Source organism: Protomyctophum bolini (genome assembly GCF_963924005.1).
Source record: "Protomyctophum bolini genome assembly, chromosome: 17".
NCBI classification, from domain to species: domain Eukaryota; kingdom Metazoa; phylum Chordata; class Actinopteri; order Myctophiformes; family Myctophidae; genus Protomyctophum; species Protomyctophum bolini.
The window spans coordinates 8,115,430-8,132,897 of record NC_137878.1 but is presented as its reverse complement, the minus strand read 5'-3'; the positions used below and the strand labels follow the sequence as shown (position 1 = coordinate 8,132,897).

General features: G+C 43.6%; 1 protein-coding gene across 1 annotated transcript in view; it reads left to right on the top strand.

The window, feature by feature from the left end:
- kcnh8 (potassium voltage-gated channel, subfamily H (eag-related), member 8) overlaps positions 1-17,468 on the top strand; it is a gene marked incomplete at both ends in the record, with an annotated part of 117,911 nt that overhangs the window by 32,428 nt on the left and 68,015 nt on the right. Inside the window, 2 exons of the mRNA XM_080787058.1 lie at positions 1,381-1,620; positions 15,538-15,669. Coding sequence (XP_080643184.1) covers positions 1,381-1,620; positions 15,538-15,669 — 372 coding nt within the window. The remainder of the gene's footprint in view (positions 1-1,380; positions 1,621-15,537; positions 15,670-17,468) is intronic.

Here is a 17,468-nt window from a genome sequence, read left to right as displayed (position 1 = left end):
CTCCATCATTCAGCTGGAGAACGAACCCCCTCAGGGAATAAGGACCACTGGTGGTCCGCGGACCACTGGTTTTTAAAACCACTGTTTTATATAATACAGCACACGCAAGTATTGCTGTGTCGTAGGAAAAAATATTCGGGGTTGTTTTGTGATGTCGTTGCGGTGATTGTGATTTATATATCGTCTGAGAGGAAATGAGCCCCCAAGAAGAAGAACCTCCCTTTGCGGTATAATGACAAAGTACAGCTCCCTCATATAGTTTGTTCCTGTGAAAGTGCACAGGCCTCAAGGAGACGAAAGGCTTCGTCACACTTCATCTGATTTGCTCCGTCCTAACACGCCACTTCTTTCCCTCTTTATTCACTGTGTTGTCAGGTTGCACTACATGGTGTTTTTTAGCCATTAGCCCATTTTGGGCGAGAAGCCCTTTTGAAGTGTTTGAAGCACTATATAGCTATTGAAAAACAGCAGATCTGCAAGCTCACAGCGCGCCACCGAGTGGCGCGCTGTGAGCTTGTAGGTCTGCCGTTTTTGAGAAATCGTGAAAATCGTGCCGCAAATCTTTGAATATATATTCTTTCAGAGCCAAAGTTTTTTTTAACTCAAACCTTTGCTTCTGTGGGGGTTCCTGGAACAACATATTGTCAGATGGGGGGGGGGGGTTGGCAGCCAATTACATATATAACATGGGGTTTCCTTGACAGGAAAATGTTTGAGAACGACTGACTGACAGAAAACTGTCGATTGTAGAATCGTTCCAAGGTCAAAATGGGTTAAGGCTTATACGACAACGACAGCAAACAAGCACCGCGACTGTTAAAGTAAGCTGTGTGGTTCATGAATCACCTAGATTACACGTCGCCAGACGTTGAAGGCTCACAAGGTCAGAATAAGAACGTTTCAGAGAAAAGTTCCTGCAGCGTGCGATCGTGCCCGATGAAATATATATATACACGAGAGATGTCAGTGTGTAAGAATGGAAACCAAAGCTATATATGAGACAGAGAAGGGATGTTTCCTTCTGCTATAATCAATACATACAGTATACAGTGATCGATCGCCTTTGATGATGATGATGATAATAGTAATAATCGTGCCTAAATGGAAAACAGAAATGTATTAGTATATATTCTGTGTGTGCGCCGCGCGCGGTGTGTGTGTGTGTGTGTGTGTGTGTGTGTGTGTGTGTGTGTGCATGTGCGTGTCTCTGCGCCTCGCCTCCGTTACACATCGCACATTGCACTCTTTTGCACCTCGCCACTTTGTCCCCCCTGTTCGTAAACCTTCTCGAAAGTGACTCTGACTCATTTTCGACGTCTCTCTCTCTCTCTCTCTCTCTCTCTCTCTCTCTCTCCCACACACACTGCGCATGCATGGCAGACAGCAACTTCATCCTGGCCAACGCCCAGGTGGCCCAGGCTGCATGCTTCCCCATCGTCTACTGCTCCGATGGCTTCTGCGAGCTGGCGGGGTTCTCGCGGGCCGAGGTCATGCAGAAGAGCTGCGCCTGCAAGTTCCTGTACGGCCCCGAGACCGCCGAGAGCGTCATCCTCAGCATCGACGGCGCCCTGGAGGAGCGCCGGGAGTTCAAGGACGAGATCACGTTCTACAGCAAGTCGGGTGAGTCCACGTACGGCCGGGAGATGATGTGGCCACACGTCTGTTGTTAGCCTGACCCGAGATCAGATTCTAAAAAAATGTCTTCTACATCCTGACAGTTTTCCATTCTGACCTGAGATCAGATTCTAAAAAAATGTCTTCTACATCCTGACAGTTTTCCATTCTGACCTGAGATCAGATTCTAAAAATGTCTTCTATATGTCAGTCGCTCTTCGATTTTTCAAAAAATAGCAGACCTACAAGCTCGTAGCGCGCCACTCGGTGGCGCGCTATGAGCTTGTAGATCTGCTATTTTTCAATAGCTAAAGCGCAACATGATGCTAACACCAAAATGGCTTCCTCACAAAAAGGGTATAAAGTTATCTGCGAAAAGTAAAGCCTGGTCACAACGTATATATATAGGCAGAGGAGCTATCGGCGGATGTATCATCCGGAAAACATCCGTCAGATGTATTTTTTCCCCCAGATACGATATTTTTCCCCGACCAATCACAACACTTGTTTCATTCGCGGAGAATGTAAACTGATTTTGAGGTCAGGCCTAAATGGGTTAAGTAAATGGACCACCATTGGCAGTGTTATTATTACCCATATCCGAGATACAGGGAGCTATATAGAGAAACATGATTAATATCCATTTCTCCTCTCACGACATCAATACCGCGTCTATAGCTGTGTGGAACTTCATATTTGAGTACGATTTACTGTAAGTATAGGCCAGGTTTGATCAAGCCTCGGTCAGAATCAGTGGTGTTCCTTTAACCTGTAATATCCCAAAGGTTGGGAAACAAATGGAAATAGACAAGTAGTGAGCACGCCATTTTACCCAGCACAGAACCAATTGCGTGTCGATCGAAGCAACAGGGTACGCATGTGTGACATCATTCATTGTACCTGGAAGTTATGCGGGAACACCTATACTGAGTGGCAAAAAAAAAGCGACTTTCTGGCCTTGACAGTTAAAAGACGTTAAACTTAATTTGCCACTCACTTAATTTGCCACTCGTTTCGCCTGCACTTGATATACTGTCAGGATATGATTTTAGGACCCAGACGCGGACAGGAACAGGTTGAAGGTTAAACAGAGTTTTAATTGTAATTTAGCAGTTCACAGGAAAGGAAAGTCCAACAGCAAGTCCATGAACATGGCTCCAAAAAAACCCTGGCAATCAAATCCAAAATCCCGGCAGGCAAAAGGTTCAGGTCAGAATCCATCCAGGCAGGTGGTCAAAAAAAACAAAAGCTATAAATGCAAGCAAACTGGTGGGACTGGAGCACATGCAGGGACACAGGGATATCATCTGGCAGAGAACAAAGAGACAAACAGGGTTTAAGTATAGACTGAGTGTGACAAACGAACAGAGTGCAGGTGTGAAGCTAGTATACACTCTGATTGGCTGATTGAGAGTGAGCAGGTGAGTGGGAGTGACGGCGCTGGAATGACAAGGAAATGACAATTAGTCAGGGCAGAAGCACATTATATGGCAACAACTAGAAGTATAGTCACGCCCACAGGCAAGCCCAGACCCAGGGTGTGTGTGTGTGGGGGGGGGGGGGTTCTCATGTGCCTATTTCTGGGACCGGCTTAATTTAAAATTGGCAATGAGTGAGGGCAGGATGGACGAATTGAGATATATAGAGATGTACAGTATATAGATGGATGGACAGCTCCATTCAGGCACTGGGCTGGCTCTCATTAAAAGACCATTAAGACAATGATATCTGTGAGAAATGCGAGAAATTATTTAACGGCGACTGAGGCACTGATGAAACTTTCATATTATCTCAGTTTACTGGCTCTTTATAGGTCTCTCTCTCCCTATAGGGCCCTATCTATATCTTGTGTCCCAGTCACGTGACGTCTCCACGTCTATTTTCCTCAGGTGTAGCCAATATGGGCTGATTTGGGCTGATGCACAGCAGGTGCGTGTCGTCACAGCTCCAGGGGGGGGGGCAGATGGCAGCAGGATTCTCGGGTTAACAAGCTCTTTATTGTCCAGTTTGCGACACCGAACGATAAATGCTGCCTCGGGGCATGCATGCAGCCCCACTTAACCATGCTGTGCCCCTGATGAAGTATAGACACTGTGTATGGCAGCAGAACTGCTACAGGGGAGAGCATAATTATGCAAATTACTTTTCCCGGACAGTGAGAGTGAGTGTGTGATGTGGGAGTGATTTAGGGGGGCAGCAGGGGGTCTTTGCATGAAATGAAGTGCCAATTATGTTCTATAGATATATAGTCAGTGATGTATACACGTGCCATGACGACGTTCATTTTAATGACACCATGTCAAACAATTTCAACATATTTTGGTTGTCTTAACGAATATGAACTTTCACACCCGTGTGAACTGAGTGGTGCAACCATAGAGTTATTATACAATAGAGAAGACACCCAGAGGAAATCCTGAAGCGCAATGGACATAGTGGCCGAAGAAGGTATTGCAGTTTGGTAAGGTTTTGCCCTCAAACACATGAACGCGCACTAGGCTCCGTCCACTCTGCCGGTCGCTCGCGCGTTCATGTGTTTGAGGGCAAAAATCCAGAATGCACAGGGCTCCTAAACCGGAAGGAGGAGTGGATTCGCCTCATGCGCTTCTGAGCAACTCAATGCAAGTGGACGGGAGGAGAACTTGGGTGTCTTCTCTATTGTATATATACTCTAAGGGTGCAACTCCCCTCTCTCTTCCCCCCCCCCTCCTCTTTCTCTCTCCCTCTCTCTCTCTCTCTCTCTCTCAATTCAATTTTCAATTCAACAGGCTTTATTGGCATGACGTTTTACAAGTGTTGCCAAAGCACAATCACAGATATGACAAACAACAACATAACAACATAATATCAATGACATAATAAATAAATACAAAAAAATAATAATAATAATAATAATATAAAATAAAGCAGGTGGTGCATAAAATAAAACATGGCATACTGTATAGTGTGTCCTACTGGTTGTCCCTTTTCTTGTGACAGGAATTGACATAATATTTGCAGCCAAAACTGCACATTCTTTCTGTTCCCCCAGAAGGACTGGTAATCTTTCCCTTTCTGTCATACTTCGGAATTCTGGGAAATTTGTTTCAAATTTTGGGAAGAACTCCTCTCTAATATTTGTCTGCCCTTCTCTATTGCCAGACTATATGGTCGCTCAGTCTGTACATTGTCAAAGTCTTTCTCAGGTTTTTACTGTGGTTAGGTGTAGTCTGCCACAGTATACTGTCTGTTTAGAGCCAAATATGTTTCTAGTTTGTGTTGTGATTGTGTGAGTTCTCTCTCTCTCTCTCTCTCTCTCTCTCTCTCTCTCTCTCTCTCTCTCTCTCTCTCTCTCTCTCTCTCTCTCTCTCTCTCTCTCTCTCTCTCTCTCTCTCATTAGCAGGCAACAGTACAGCACTATCTCTCTTTCTGGCACAACAGCGCCCCTACTGGCTCATTTAAAAAAAAAAAAAACGTTCACGTTGTTATAATGATTATAGACTCAGAGCCACCTATACAGTGTCTTCCAAACTCTCTACCCATGCAGTCAAAGTTCAGAGTTTTTTAATGTATGTAGAATTATATGTGCATCATGTAATTTACATACAAATGTGCAGTACTTCATTTATTCTCTCCTCCGTGTCATCAGTGCCCATATACCCTATATAGGTGGGGTTGGCGAAAGGGCTTTTCAGATTTTTTCATGTTCTCCCCGTGTCTCCTATATATAGGGCAGTGGTTCCCAAACTCTTTCCGTGTCAAGGACCCCCAAGTCAACATTTAATAGGCCACGGACCCCCATACGGACCCCCACTTGCAGTGACCCCGATAAGGGAGGATTTTTTACGACTCATATAGCAGTGATTCCGAAACATATTGATTTCAAGGACCCCCCCCAGTTTCACAGACCCCCGATTTAATGGCATTTCTATCTCTGGTATACCCCAATTTATATCGTAAAACCCACTGTTAATTTAACTCTGAGAGTGCACTCTCTGAGTTCAGAATCAGAATCAGAATCAGAAGACTTTATTTGCCATTACATGTAAACATGTTAGGAATTTGCTTTGGTGGGCAGCAGAGTGCAGTTTCAACATTCAACATTCAAGTGCAAACAGGACAAGGCAGTGCAAAAACAACATAGTGAATAAAAATAAAGTGCAGAGAGATCAAGTGTTCAAGTGTTCAAGTGACCAGTCCATTTCGTACCACTCTGAGTGGGGGTGGAGGGTAAAAGGGGGGGGGGGGGGGGGGGTCAGGGGATCAGGGGGGGGACACCATAAGGGTCCATTTGGTTCCCAACTATCTCTAAATGAGCTGTATAGGTATACCCCCTGGAACTCCCTTAAGACCCCACTTTGGGAACCCTTGTCCTATAGGGTATAGGTATCTAAACTGCCTCCCTCTGGCCGTTGCTCTCCCCAGGTGGCAGAAGTATAAGAGGGAGTGTATAGAGCCCAGGATTAGATTCGAAAATTGACACTGCAGGGTGAAAAAAAATGGGTTATACAAAATCGTGGGGATATAAAAACAAAAAATAAAAAGTGCATCCATTTGTCCATGCATGGCCTGCTGAGCAAGCTGTGGCCCAGGTTGTTAAAAACACAGCTGGTTCTGACTCCTACAGTGCAGTCCATTACATTACCACGGCCACAGCGTATGGCCAGTGGAGAGGAGACATTTATGTCTGTCTCACTCTGTCTGAATAGTGTGCAGCCATATATATACCCCAAATTGCTCCCATGCTCAATAGTTGGACACGTCGTATAATATACACATTCAAGACTTTCTCTTTCCCGGTTACCAGTTTTCCAGAATCCTTATAGTGCTCTCTCTCGCATCCATCCATGTCATCTCCTTTCACGAATGCCTTTCGTGCTTCCACATCTCAATTGTCCTCTCTTTTTCCCCAATTCTCCATCATGCTATATTCTGCCCTCAGTTGCCTTGCAACAGACGTCTGCTCTTTCATCCCCTGTCTCTTTCCTCTAGTATAGTGCTCTGCAGGGCAGCCCTTTCTTGCCTATATATATACATTACACCTTGTTTGGTTTTCATGGCATCTCACGCTGTCCTCCCACATCTATCACAGTGGAGTATAAAGCTCGGCGGAATTATTGACTCAGGTGTCTCTCTCTCTGTGTTTGATTGGACTGCTCTTGTCCACACACATGCACGCACGCACGCACACACACACACACACACACACACACACACGCATAGACACACATAGATACATCAGCAGGCATGGGTGGTATAAGGGGGATGTACTGTAGTGAACAGCAAGGAATCCCCACCAGCTCTTGACGTCTCTACAGCACACATGAGTCGCACGCACGCACACACGCACGGCACGGCACGGCACGCCACGCACTCACGCACGCACGCACTCATTGTAAAATGTACTGTATACGTAGTGGCATAATGGCATAATGTACTCAGTACTGTGCGATACAAAAACAATGGATACATACAGTGTATACTGTATGGCACGAATAAGGGTCTGACCACAGCTTAGAGGTATAGAGAGAGAGGTTGTCTGGTAATTGAGAAGGTCACCGGTTCGCCTCCCTGTGGATCTCATTTATTTATTTAAATAATAATAATAATAAGGTCTACTTCCTCGACCAACAAATGTTGGCGCTGATCGGTCAAGTGTTTTTCCATATTAGCCACTGACGCACGCACGCACGCACACACACACACACACAGACAGAAGCACACGGACACACACACGCACGCACACAGACACACACACACACGGACGCACACATCCAGACGGCTCGGCCCCCAAGGTGCCGTATCAGCGAAAAGCTACTATTACGCCGCTCTAGAGATCTGTTGCAAAGCCATCTGTTTCATCCCTATAAAGTCATCAGGACCGTGCGTGGCACTCTCCAGCTCACCTTCACACACTGCTCCTGGGTATACTAGTCTTTTCGGCTCAGTCGATTTAAGCACCTGCTGCTCTGTGGGGAATTCATATACATCCTCATATAACACGTCCTCTGGGATTCTATTGAGCCGCGCCAGCGTGCACTGCAGAAACACACAGCAGGCAAGTAAATACACACGCGCACGCACGCGCATGCGCGCGCACACGCACACGCACACACACACACACCCTGCTCTATAGGAACATGATGCGCACACAGAGACACACACAGTCATGCATATATAATATATACCATGCTCTCTGTTATCCCATTTAGGCCTGACGTCGAAATTTAAAAAAAAGTCTTAAATTTTCTGAAATACCCCATATTTCTATGTCGGTGGTGCTCAATATTTCATGTCAAGGACCCCAAAAATGATATGTAATTGGCTGCCCCGCCCCCATTTAAAAATATGTAAATAATACCTCCCCGCAGAAGCAAAGATTTGAAAAGCGTTTGCTCTGAAAGAATATATTTCTAAAAAAAAATACATCGCATGGATGCACCTGGGACGTATATCCTCAGTGATGAGGATCATCAGGTCAACAGGGCTTCGGGTCTACCGACATCATACCCCTCGCTCAGGTGACCCGGCCGGGGCGATGCGATGCGATGCGATGCGATACAACTTTATGGTCAGATTGCACTGAAATTGGTTTCGCGTCCATGACGTCACCGTTCAAGATACAGACACGACATACACAAAATACATTACAAAATTAATGATACACATTACACACAAATCACAGAAACAGACACAGGAACAAGAACATACTCCTCTGGTTTACCGATGGTTGGTTTAAAAGCAGAACAGACTGATGTACAAAAGAGTTCTTTAGTCTGTTTTTCATGTATATTTAGGGACTCAACTGTTGCCCTCAGTTGATATTTAATCATTTAAAATCATGTAAGAACATATTCTGCCAAAAATATAGAACACAAGTCAGTATGTAATTGCTGCCCACTGACAGCCGCCCCAGGCTCTACTGTATGTATATGTGTATACTGTACAGATACTGTACACACTTACACAAAATCTGCATTGCATTTGTTTCCCCATGAATTTTGCCTTCTGGCGGACCGCCAGTATAGGCAGTGGCGGTGGCATTATACACAGATATTAAAATTGTGTTTTTATTGATTTTTCTTGCACCAGATAACGTCCATCAGTGATGCATGAATACAGACATTTGACTTTCCTCCAAATGAAGTACAGCAAGTGTGGGACTATAGTTTTCTTTTATCTGTATATTGGCAGAATCTCGTTTGTTTGCATTTGTGTATGTGCTAATTGAAACCTACTGTGTGTTGCCATACAATAAGGGTATAGTGTGCTATCAGCGTTATAGCAATGGATGTAAATTAAGCGTTGGAAGTTCATGCAAACAACAGGGGGCTCTTTTCAACTTTTGTTTACTTATAATACAAACCCTCTAGTCTGTATAAAATATAAAAGCAGTGTTGGAACTAGGTCACTAAGCCTTAGCTTAGAAGTATAGGTTTTTCCTTTAGAGAATATGCCACGCTGTCTGCGAGTATACAGCTTATCCTACACCATCTGAAAGCACTTGGGAAATGGAGGCGACTGACAGGAAGACGTGTGACAAGCCCAGAGCCACAAGAGAATCAGTGTAGACAGGTTTCTGAGAGTCAACAGCTTGCGTGATAGGTGGCTCAAAGAAGGACACTTCCAGCGTGCAGGTTTGACAGGCCGAGTGGCAGCATATAAGAAAGCCATTGCTAAGGTAAAAAAGAAGACGAGGCAAGGCAAGCCTATAGTTAAGCCGCACCTGGATACATGCCAGTATAGATACTGTATGTGTAGGAGAATTAGGATTAGGATTAACACAGATACATTATCATAGGTGTGCGTGCGTGCGTGTGTGTGTGTGTGTGTCTCATCATGTGTTTGTTACAATTCTCTATTTCCACAAAAGCTTTTGTCACAAATGTACAACTTCTCTCCCGTATGATAAAATTGTACTATTATGAAAACCTGCAAAACCAGTCAGTCAGTCCGACCATAACGTATAGCTTTGTGACACGCTAATACAGAATTCCTTCCATATGTTGATCTGACCTCATCTGACCTCATCAAACCCTGCACACTTAAGACACTGCCCCCCCCGCTGCCACCCTTAGATCTCCATATAGGGAGCTGACCTGTTCTGACATCCCAGATGTTGATCTGATCTCGTCAAACCCCGACACGCTCCATATATGGTCAGTATACAGAATTCATTCCATAATGTTGATCTGACCCCCCCATATGCCAAAGCGCCGCAGCGCTCGGCCAGCAGTCTGCTGTTAACCCAGGCAGAAGCGACCTCGCCATTTAGCGCGAGGTCGCTTCTTGCCTTCGTAGGACAACGAAGTATACTGTTTACTGTACAAGTAAAGGGTTTCTAACACGTGTGAATCCACATGTGTCTTGTAGAATTCGTTATCACGACAGCTTTTGCCACAAACTGCACAAGTAAACAGTTCCCCTGCCGTTACTGTATATGTACTGTACTCTAATGTGTGTCTTAGTTGTCCACTTTGTGTAAAGCTTTTGTTACGTGTATAACTATAGGGCTTCTTGCCTGTGCGAAAGTAAACGTAAAGGTTTGCGAACCACTGTGCTACACTAAATGGAGCAGAGCCTTCATTAGCATCATTGGTAACACTAAGGATTGTCCACGAATATAACCTTTTCCATCAATCCATCCATCCTTCCATCCATCTTCAACCACTTATCCAGAGTCGGGTCGCGCGGGCAACAGTTATGGTATGATATGATATAGTATACTTTATTGTCAGTTTGCATTGAAATTCGTTCTGCGACCCAGTATTTATAAAAAATAAAATACAGTTATGTACATACTGTACATAGAAACATAAGGGCTAGAGAGCAATGTCCGCAGCTCATAGTCTAGTCCTGGCCAAAATCTTGATTAAGCCTCAGAGTTGATTGATAGACAAAAGACCTCTTCACTCAGTCTGTCCTTATTGTGTGTAGCTGGAACACCATATCTCCTTCCTGAAGGCAGCGACCTATACAAGACATGGCTAGTATTAGAGGTGATATTCCTTGCTAACCTTAGGATGCTGTTATCATACGTGGATGTATTGAGCATGACCCTGAAGTGGCTGTCCAACAATCTTTGAACAAATGTTTAGTTGTTGCAGCAGTTGTGACTTTACAAACATCCATACCAGGTGGTACCGTGGTACTATACAGTACTAAAGAGCACTCATAATAACAGAAGAAGAATCCGTCTACTATAGCACCCAAAGGATCTTAAAACGGCGAAGGAAATAGATTCTTTGCTTCCAGCAGAGATTTCCCAGCCTTTCCAGAGCAACATTAGCAACTTCCTCCTGGGGGGATATCCCGAGGCGTTCCCACTTCCCAGGCACAGTGTGGAGATTGTCCTTGGTCTGCCCCTGCAGGGTCTCCTCCCAGTGGGAGGTGCAGCGATCAAGGACCTCCCTAGGGAGACGTACGCTCGTGGAGGCATCCATACTTGATGCCTGCATGAATCACCTAAGCTGGTTCCGATAACCTTTTCCTTTTAAGAAGGATCATTGGACTCAGGGCAATAATAACCCACCTATCTCAAAGACTCCCTCCCCAGTCAGAGTTCAGAGTTTTAATGAATGTAGAATTATATGTTTTTTTCCAATAGTTTCTTTTAAATTAAAAAATCCTCTCTCTCACACTTATGCCAGTGTGCCAGTGAGTGATCACCCTCCTGTGTGTCAATGTATAGGATCAATGCTGGTGCCAAAGGTTGCCTATACCCCTGCTTTAGGTGTACAGTTTAAGTGACATATAGCATTGCACAAATCACATTGCCTGGATTTGGTGTACCAATTTCAGTAGGCCTTAGCTATTTCAACATGACACGCATGCACGCGCGCATGCACACACGCACGCCGCCCTGCCGTGGAGGGAATTAACACAGGAGGGGGGAAGGAAGGGAGCCCCAGACCTCCTGGGCCACCGACACTCTGAAAAAATTCTCACGCTCGCTCTCTCAAGAGTTATTTTTTTTTGTTTAACACCTACATTAGGCCTATACTTCATTTACAAGAAGTCTGGAAAATTAGAGAATGTAAAATAATTGTTAATTTGATCAACGTTTGCCTGTTATCTCGACCTAATGCCACCACATTAATACAGCAGGGAATTGTTGTGGATAAAATCTTATCCAACGTTAACAACATATTATTCTATGTGTTTTGGGTCTGAGTGGCTATAAATGTCATCAAATGATGCGGTCCGTGGCTCAAATGGCGAATAAACAATGGCCCTTGATATGAAAAGGGTTGAAAAAGACCACTCTAGTCCAATTACTATATAGGATATAGGATTCATCGACCTCTGGGGAGGTATAGAGAAGTTTAATGGTCTGCAGAAGAACTGGGTACCAGTGTGTTGTCCACAAAGAGATAACCGAAGCGCATTTCTCCTGCCCTCAACTAGCCGGAGTTCAGTCAGATAACTCGCGAATAGATTGAACAGATAATTATTATAGAACGAGAGTGTGCATATATAACATTTTATCTTGCCGTCCGGCTCTGCTACATTGTTCTCCCTGCTCCACACAATTAGACAACCATCGTTAAACATTAGGAGCAGGGAGATATAGATATACAATAGCAACCACCCCTTTACGGGGAACAGAATATATAAGCAGAGCCCACCGGTGGTGCTGGGGTGGCGGCGGGACTCGTGGGAGCAAACAACAACAACCAGGAAGTTATAGGAACGCAATTATGCAGAAGAAACGCAGGAAGAATGTGTTCTTTTCCAGGTCTCTCGAGGGGGCGGGACTGCAACGCTCTATTGGTCAGCTGATTGCCAGGTCAGCGTATATTATGACATATGGGTCTTGCATAACACTGACTATACACCCCTCGAGTATACCTGATTGAAATAACTCTGCAAGCGTATACGTATATCATTTTCAGCATTTGTTCCCAACCTTTTCATATAATATACTGGTAGTACCACGTCAGAAAATATTTGCTTTGTTAAAATACAGGAGCGTATACATGCCCTTTTGGTTCCATTCCTAAGCCAATAATGCTGCTACTCTGACAAAACTCGGTCCAATCACTGATCAGCACAACTGATGATATTTCTATTTCAACCAATTGCTTGGTCATAAGAACTACCTTTTTTGGGGCGATTCCTCTGTGTACCACCAGAGGGGGCTCACAAGTACCACCAGTAGTACTAGTACCTGTGGTTTGGTAACTGATTCACAGCACAGTTGGGCTGGAACGGTGAACGCCAGAAAACAGCAGTAACTAATGTCCCATATTGGATTATTGGTGTTTAATCTGTGCACGCATAGCTGAATATGTTCTGTAGTAAGCAGAATGCCGGGCAGATCGGTTTGCTGTCGGTCGGGTTCTGCAGAGTGCACTTCCCTCTCTTCGTTTTTCCTCAGACATGAAAGCAAAGTAAACAAAGGACCTAGGGGAGTATATGTCTTACATACGCCATGTCAAAAGTCAGGCTGGCCGAAAGGAAAGTCAGTCTGGCTGAAAAGGTCTCCCAGGTATCGTCAACCGGGCTATAGTAAGATCATTGGAGACAAACAATTGCAACTTCAGGACAGTATATACAACTGGCTTTTCAATGAGCTATACCCATTTGAGCCCTTCATTTGAGCTATCAGGCAGGAGCCCTTTTCGATCTAGCATACAACATGCTAGATGTATACAAGCAAAGGGTTTGTTTACATCTTGCCCCAATGCATTTCCAATGGGAGTCACATGGTTTGACACAACATTTGTGTTGTACGGCTTTCGGCTGTGTTTTTCGACTGCCCCCCCCCCCCCCCCCCCTCCCTCCCCCTCATACAACAAAAATGTCCTGTCAAACCACGTGACTCCCGTTGGAAATGAATTGCGAGCTTGCATCAGTCAATAAGTCTCATGCTTCGGCTATACATCAATCTGTTGTGCACGTGTGAGTCAGGCCTTAGAGTACCGTTAGCCGAAAAGAAGACGGCTGTGGGCATTTTAAATAAGATTTGTTTTTAAATAGCTTTATATCACCTAATCCATATACAGCCCATGATCACGGTTGCTGTGTTATGTTTATATTGTATTTTAATGCATTGTGTGTATTCTATATAATGATGTTTTGTTGATGACTATACCAGTGTGCCAAAGGCACATTTTGATTTTAATTAATGTAATGGTCAATAATGTTTTCTTTTTATCTTTATTGATTGTCCTAAAAGCATAAAAGCGTGCTTCTAGTTGACCCATAGCTCTCGTTTGTGTACAGTCATCATGTTGGAGCGAATAGACGGTTCGTCAGTGCGACACCATCTGTCAAACATGGTGGCAGAAGAGAAGCATGATTGTTCTGGGACTGGGATTGTTTTTGCTGGTTCCAGCAGCAACTTGTGACTCGCAGTCTGAATCTCAAGTGCCAGGTCATTTCAAAAAGTTTAATTTAACTCAAAAAACTATTGAATACAAAGAAAGACTGGAAGCACAAAGGTGACACACGCAACATGCCACAATGAACTAGCAAGGAAACACTGGGATAAATACACAAGGACACAGGTGAACACAACTGAAAATCACTGGGATAGGCGGCTGGGGAACTAACAGGACAAGGTGGAAACACTAGGCTAATTAATCACAGTACAGGCTGACAAGGCAGGCAAACAGAAACAAGGCAGACAGGGAAACACTAGGAACAATTCTACAAAATAAAAGCACACAAAAGGGTAAAGCAAAAACTCAAACAGGTACTAGGAAAACAAGAACACAATACTTCATATAAGTATATCAATCAGAGGAACAGAACAGAAAAGTAAAACGCCAACCATTACTGGAAAACATAAAAAACCAATACCTGGCTGTCACGGATCGTATGACACCTGGGGCTGTATTTTGCGTGTCTTAAGTACCAGGTCTTATTCCCTAACTTGAGTAAACTAAAGACCTGGAGGCGTGATCAATGCCATTTGGCTATTCTGAGTGGCCAAAGAGCATTGATCACGCCTCCAGGTCTTTAGTTTACTCAAGTTAGGGAATAAGACCTGGTACTTAAGACACGCAAAATACAGCCCCAAGTCTATAAGTCTATACAGTAGCTTACCAGGGATTCCTTTTATATAGCAAGATATAATGATTGGCCAAAACACCTCCATGGCTACTGACCGTGTCACAACTACCTTAGATTCTTGTATTTATTTTCCAGTTTTTCACGTGTTTATGAGGTGACAGTACTTCATTAGACCCCTTGGTGTGGTTGTTATGTGCAATGATGTCTGCCCAGTGTTTAGGGTTTCTTGAGGCTGAAACCTTGACTGTTTTAGGCTGGGGGGAAAAAAATCATGGCATTCTATCTTTAAGAACATATATACAGGAGATACAAATCATTTGAAATGAAAGTGTGGTAGACTTGAAATCGTGGAAATGTTAAACCCAGTGGTTTGCGACGAAACTGGACAGAATTAAGGATGAAAGCAACGTAACCTCAAAGTGCAACAATATTATGATTTCCATTGTAGAAAGAATCCCACGAGTGTGTTCAGCTGTTATATCTGCAAAAATGTGTCTTTGATGAGTCATAATTTAGTGTTATTTGCACTATCCTTTAAGTGACAGGACATTGAGACATCACATTGTACAATCTAAATTAATCTAAATAAACCCAGGAAACATCTCAGATTTTGACCAGTATTATTATGTAATGTATTATCATGTATAGGCTACAGTATGTATATAAATGTATTTATTTTGCATACTTCATGCATTTCCTCATGTGTGTTGATCCACTTGCACTCTAGGCCTTACAAGGCATTTGTTACTATATCCAAGTAAACCAAATGAGCAATTCTGATACTGAAGAAGATTGTGTGTGTGTGTGTGTGTGTGTGTGTGTGTGTGTGTGTGTGTGTGTGTGTGTGTGTGCGTGTGTGCGTGTGTGTGTGTGTGCGTGTGTGTGTGTGTGTGTGTGTGTGTGCGTGCGCGTGCTCCCTTCCAGCGGTGCTGTTCTGGTGCTTGCTGGATATCGTCCCCATTAAGAACGAGAAAGGAGACGTGGTGCTGTTCCTGGCTTCCTTTAAGGACATCACAGATACTAAAGCCAAAGCCTTCCCAGAGGAGAAAAGAGAAGGTCAGTTCCGTCTGTCAAAGTGTGTGTGTGTGTGTGTGTGTGTGTGTGTGTGTGTGTGTGCGCGTGCGTGCATGGCTGCGTGCGTGTGTGCGTGTGTGCACACGGATGCGTGTATGTTTGCAGCTGTGTTTTGTTCCTGATTCAAGTCTGTATAAGAAACAATGTTAAGCCTGCCTAATTAATACTCTGTATAGTCTGCCAAAACAACAATTTGCTTGCCAAAAGATTATAGATCACTTCTTTTTGGCAAGCCACACCTTCAGATAAACTAAGTTATAGCAGAAAAAAGTGTCTCTTGGATGCAACTGCTATATACGCATACTTGTCATTGTTTTTCGCATTTAACACAACGGCAAGACAAAAGAGCCGCTATACATTTCCTCGTGTCTTCCTTAATCTTATTTATTTTGTTAACTTCTTCAGCGCCATGAAAATGGTGCTATATACTATCAGCCGAGATTAGTTTGGAACACGCATCTGCCCTTTTCTTTCTTCTTCTTCCGCTTGTTCCAATTTATTTTAACACATTCTGACCTGAGATCAGATTCATACGAGGTTTCCACTGGACACACACTGGTCTGATTAACCCATTCTGACCCGAGATCAGATTCTAAAAATGTCAGTCGTTCTTCGATTTTTCAAAAATAGCAGACCTACAAGCTCGTAGCGCGCCACTCGGTGGCGCGCTACGAGCTTGTAGATCTGCTATTTTTCAATAGCTAAAGCATATAACATGATGCCAACACCAAAATGGATTCCCGTTCAGAATGGGTTAACCCGAGTGCTTACATTATATTTTATCGCACCTCGCGCAGCATGTGCAGTGGCTATTTAACAGGCTATTTTCTGCTTCGTATAGCTTCCCGCTATAGGCCTCTCTTTGTAAAATAGATCACAATAGGGAGCTGGCGCTGCCCGTAGTTTTCATTTGTAATCTCAACGAGAGGAGGTTGAAAAACACCATTATGATAGTGATGGACAGGACAATAGCACTGCTTCTCCATAGAGCGTGCTATACACAGTGGTTTAACCCATTCTGACCGGGAACCCGTTTTGGTGTTAGCATCATGTTATGTTTTAGCTATTGAAAAATAGCAGATCTACAAGCTCATAGCACGCCACCGAGTGGCGCGCTACGAGCTTGTAGGTCTGCTATTTTTGAAAAATCAAAGAACGACTGACATTTTTAGAATCTGATCTCAGGTCAGAATGCGTTCATCAGACCAGTGTGTGTCCAGCGGAAACCTCGTACGAATCTGATCTCAGGTCAGAATGGGTTAAGTACAATTTTGAGGTATTTGTATACTTTACTTGGGTATTTTCCAAATTTCCAATACTTTTACTTCTACTCCACTATACATCTCAGAGCCACAATTATGTGATTTTTATGATTTTGATCGGAAAACATATACATTATACAGTATACATTTTGGGCCATTTGGAAATAGCAGATCTATACTGCTACTGTAGATCTGCTATTTTCTGAATATTTTGTACACATTTTGAACTTCTGAAATGGGACATTCTTGCAATATGAGTAATTGCACTTTTAAGTTCATTTTGATGCTGATATACTTTTGTATTTTACTTGAGTATATAGCCTACATTTTGAACACGATACTTTATATACTTGTAACGGAGTACATCTACATTGCAGTATTTATACTAAGTATAAATCGGGGCTTAATCGACCAGTACGTTTTGATCCAGGATGTTCTTTAATTTCTTTATTTTAATTTTTTTAGAACAGGCCAATTATTTTTGACCTCTTCTTTCTCCCAATGTAGTCATTATGCCAG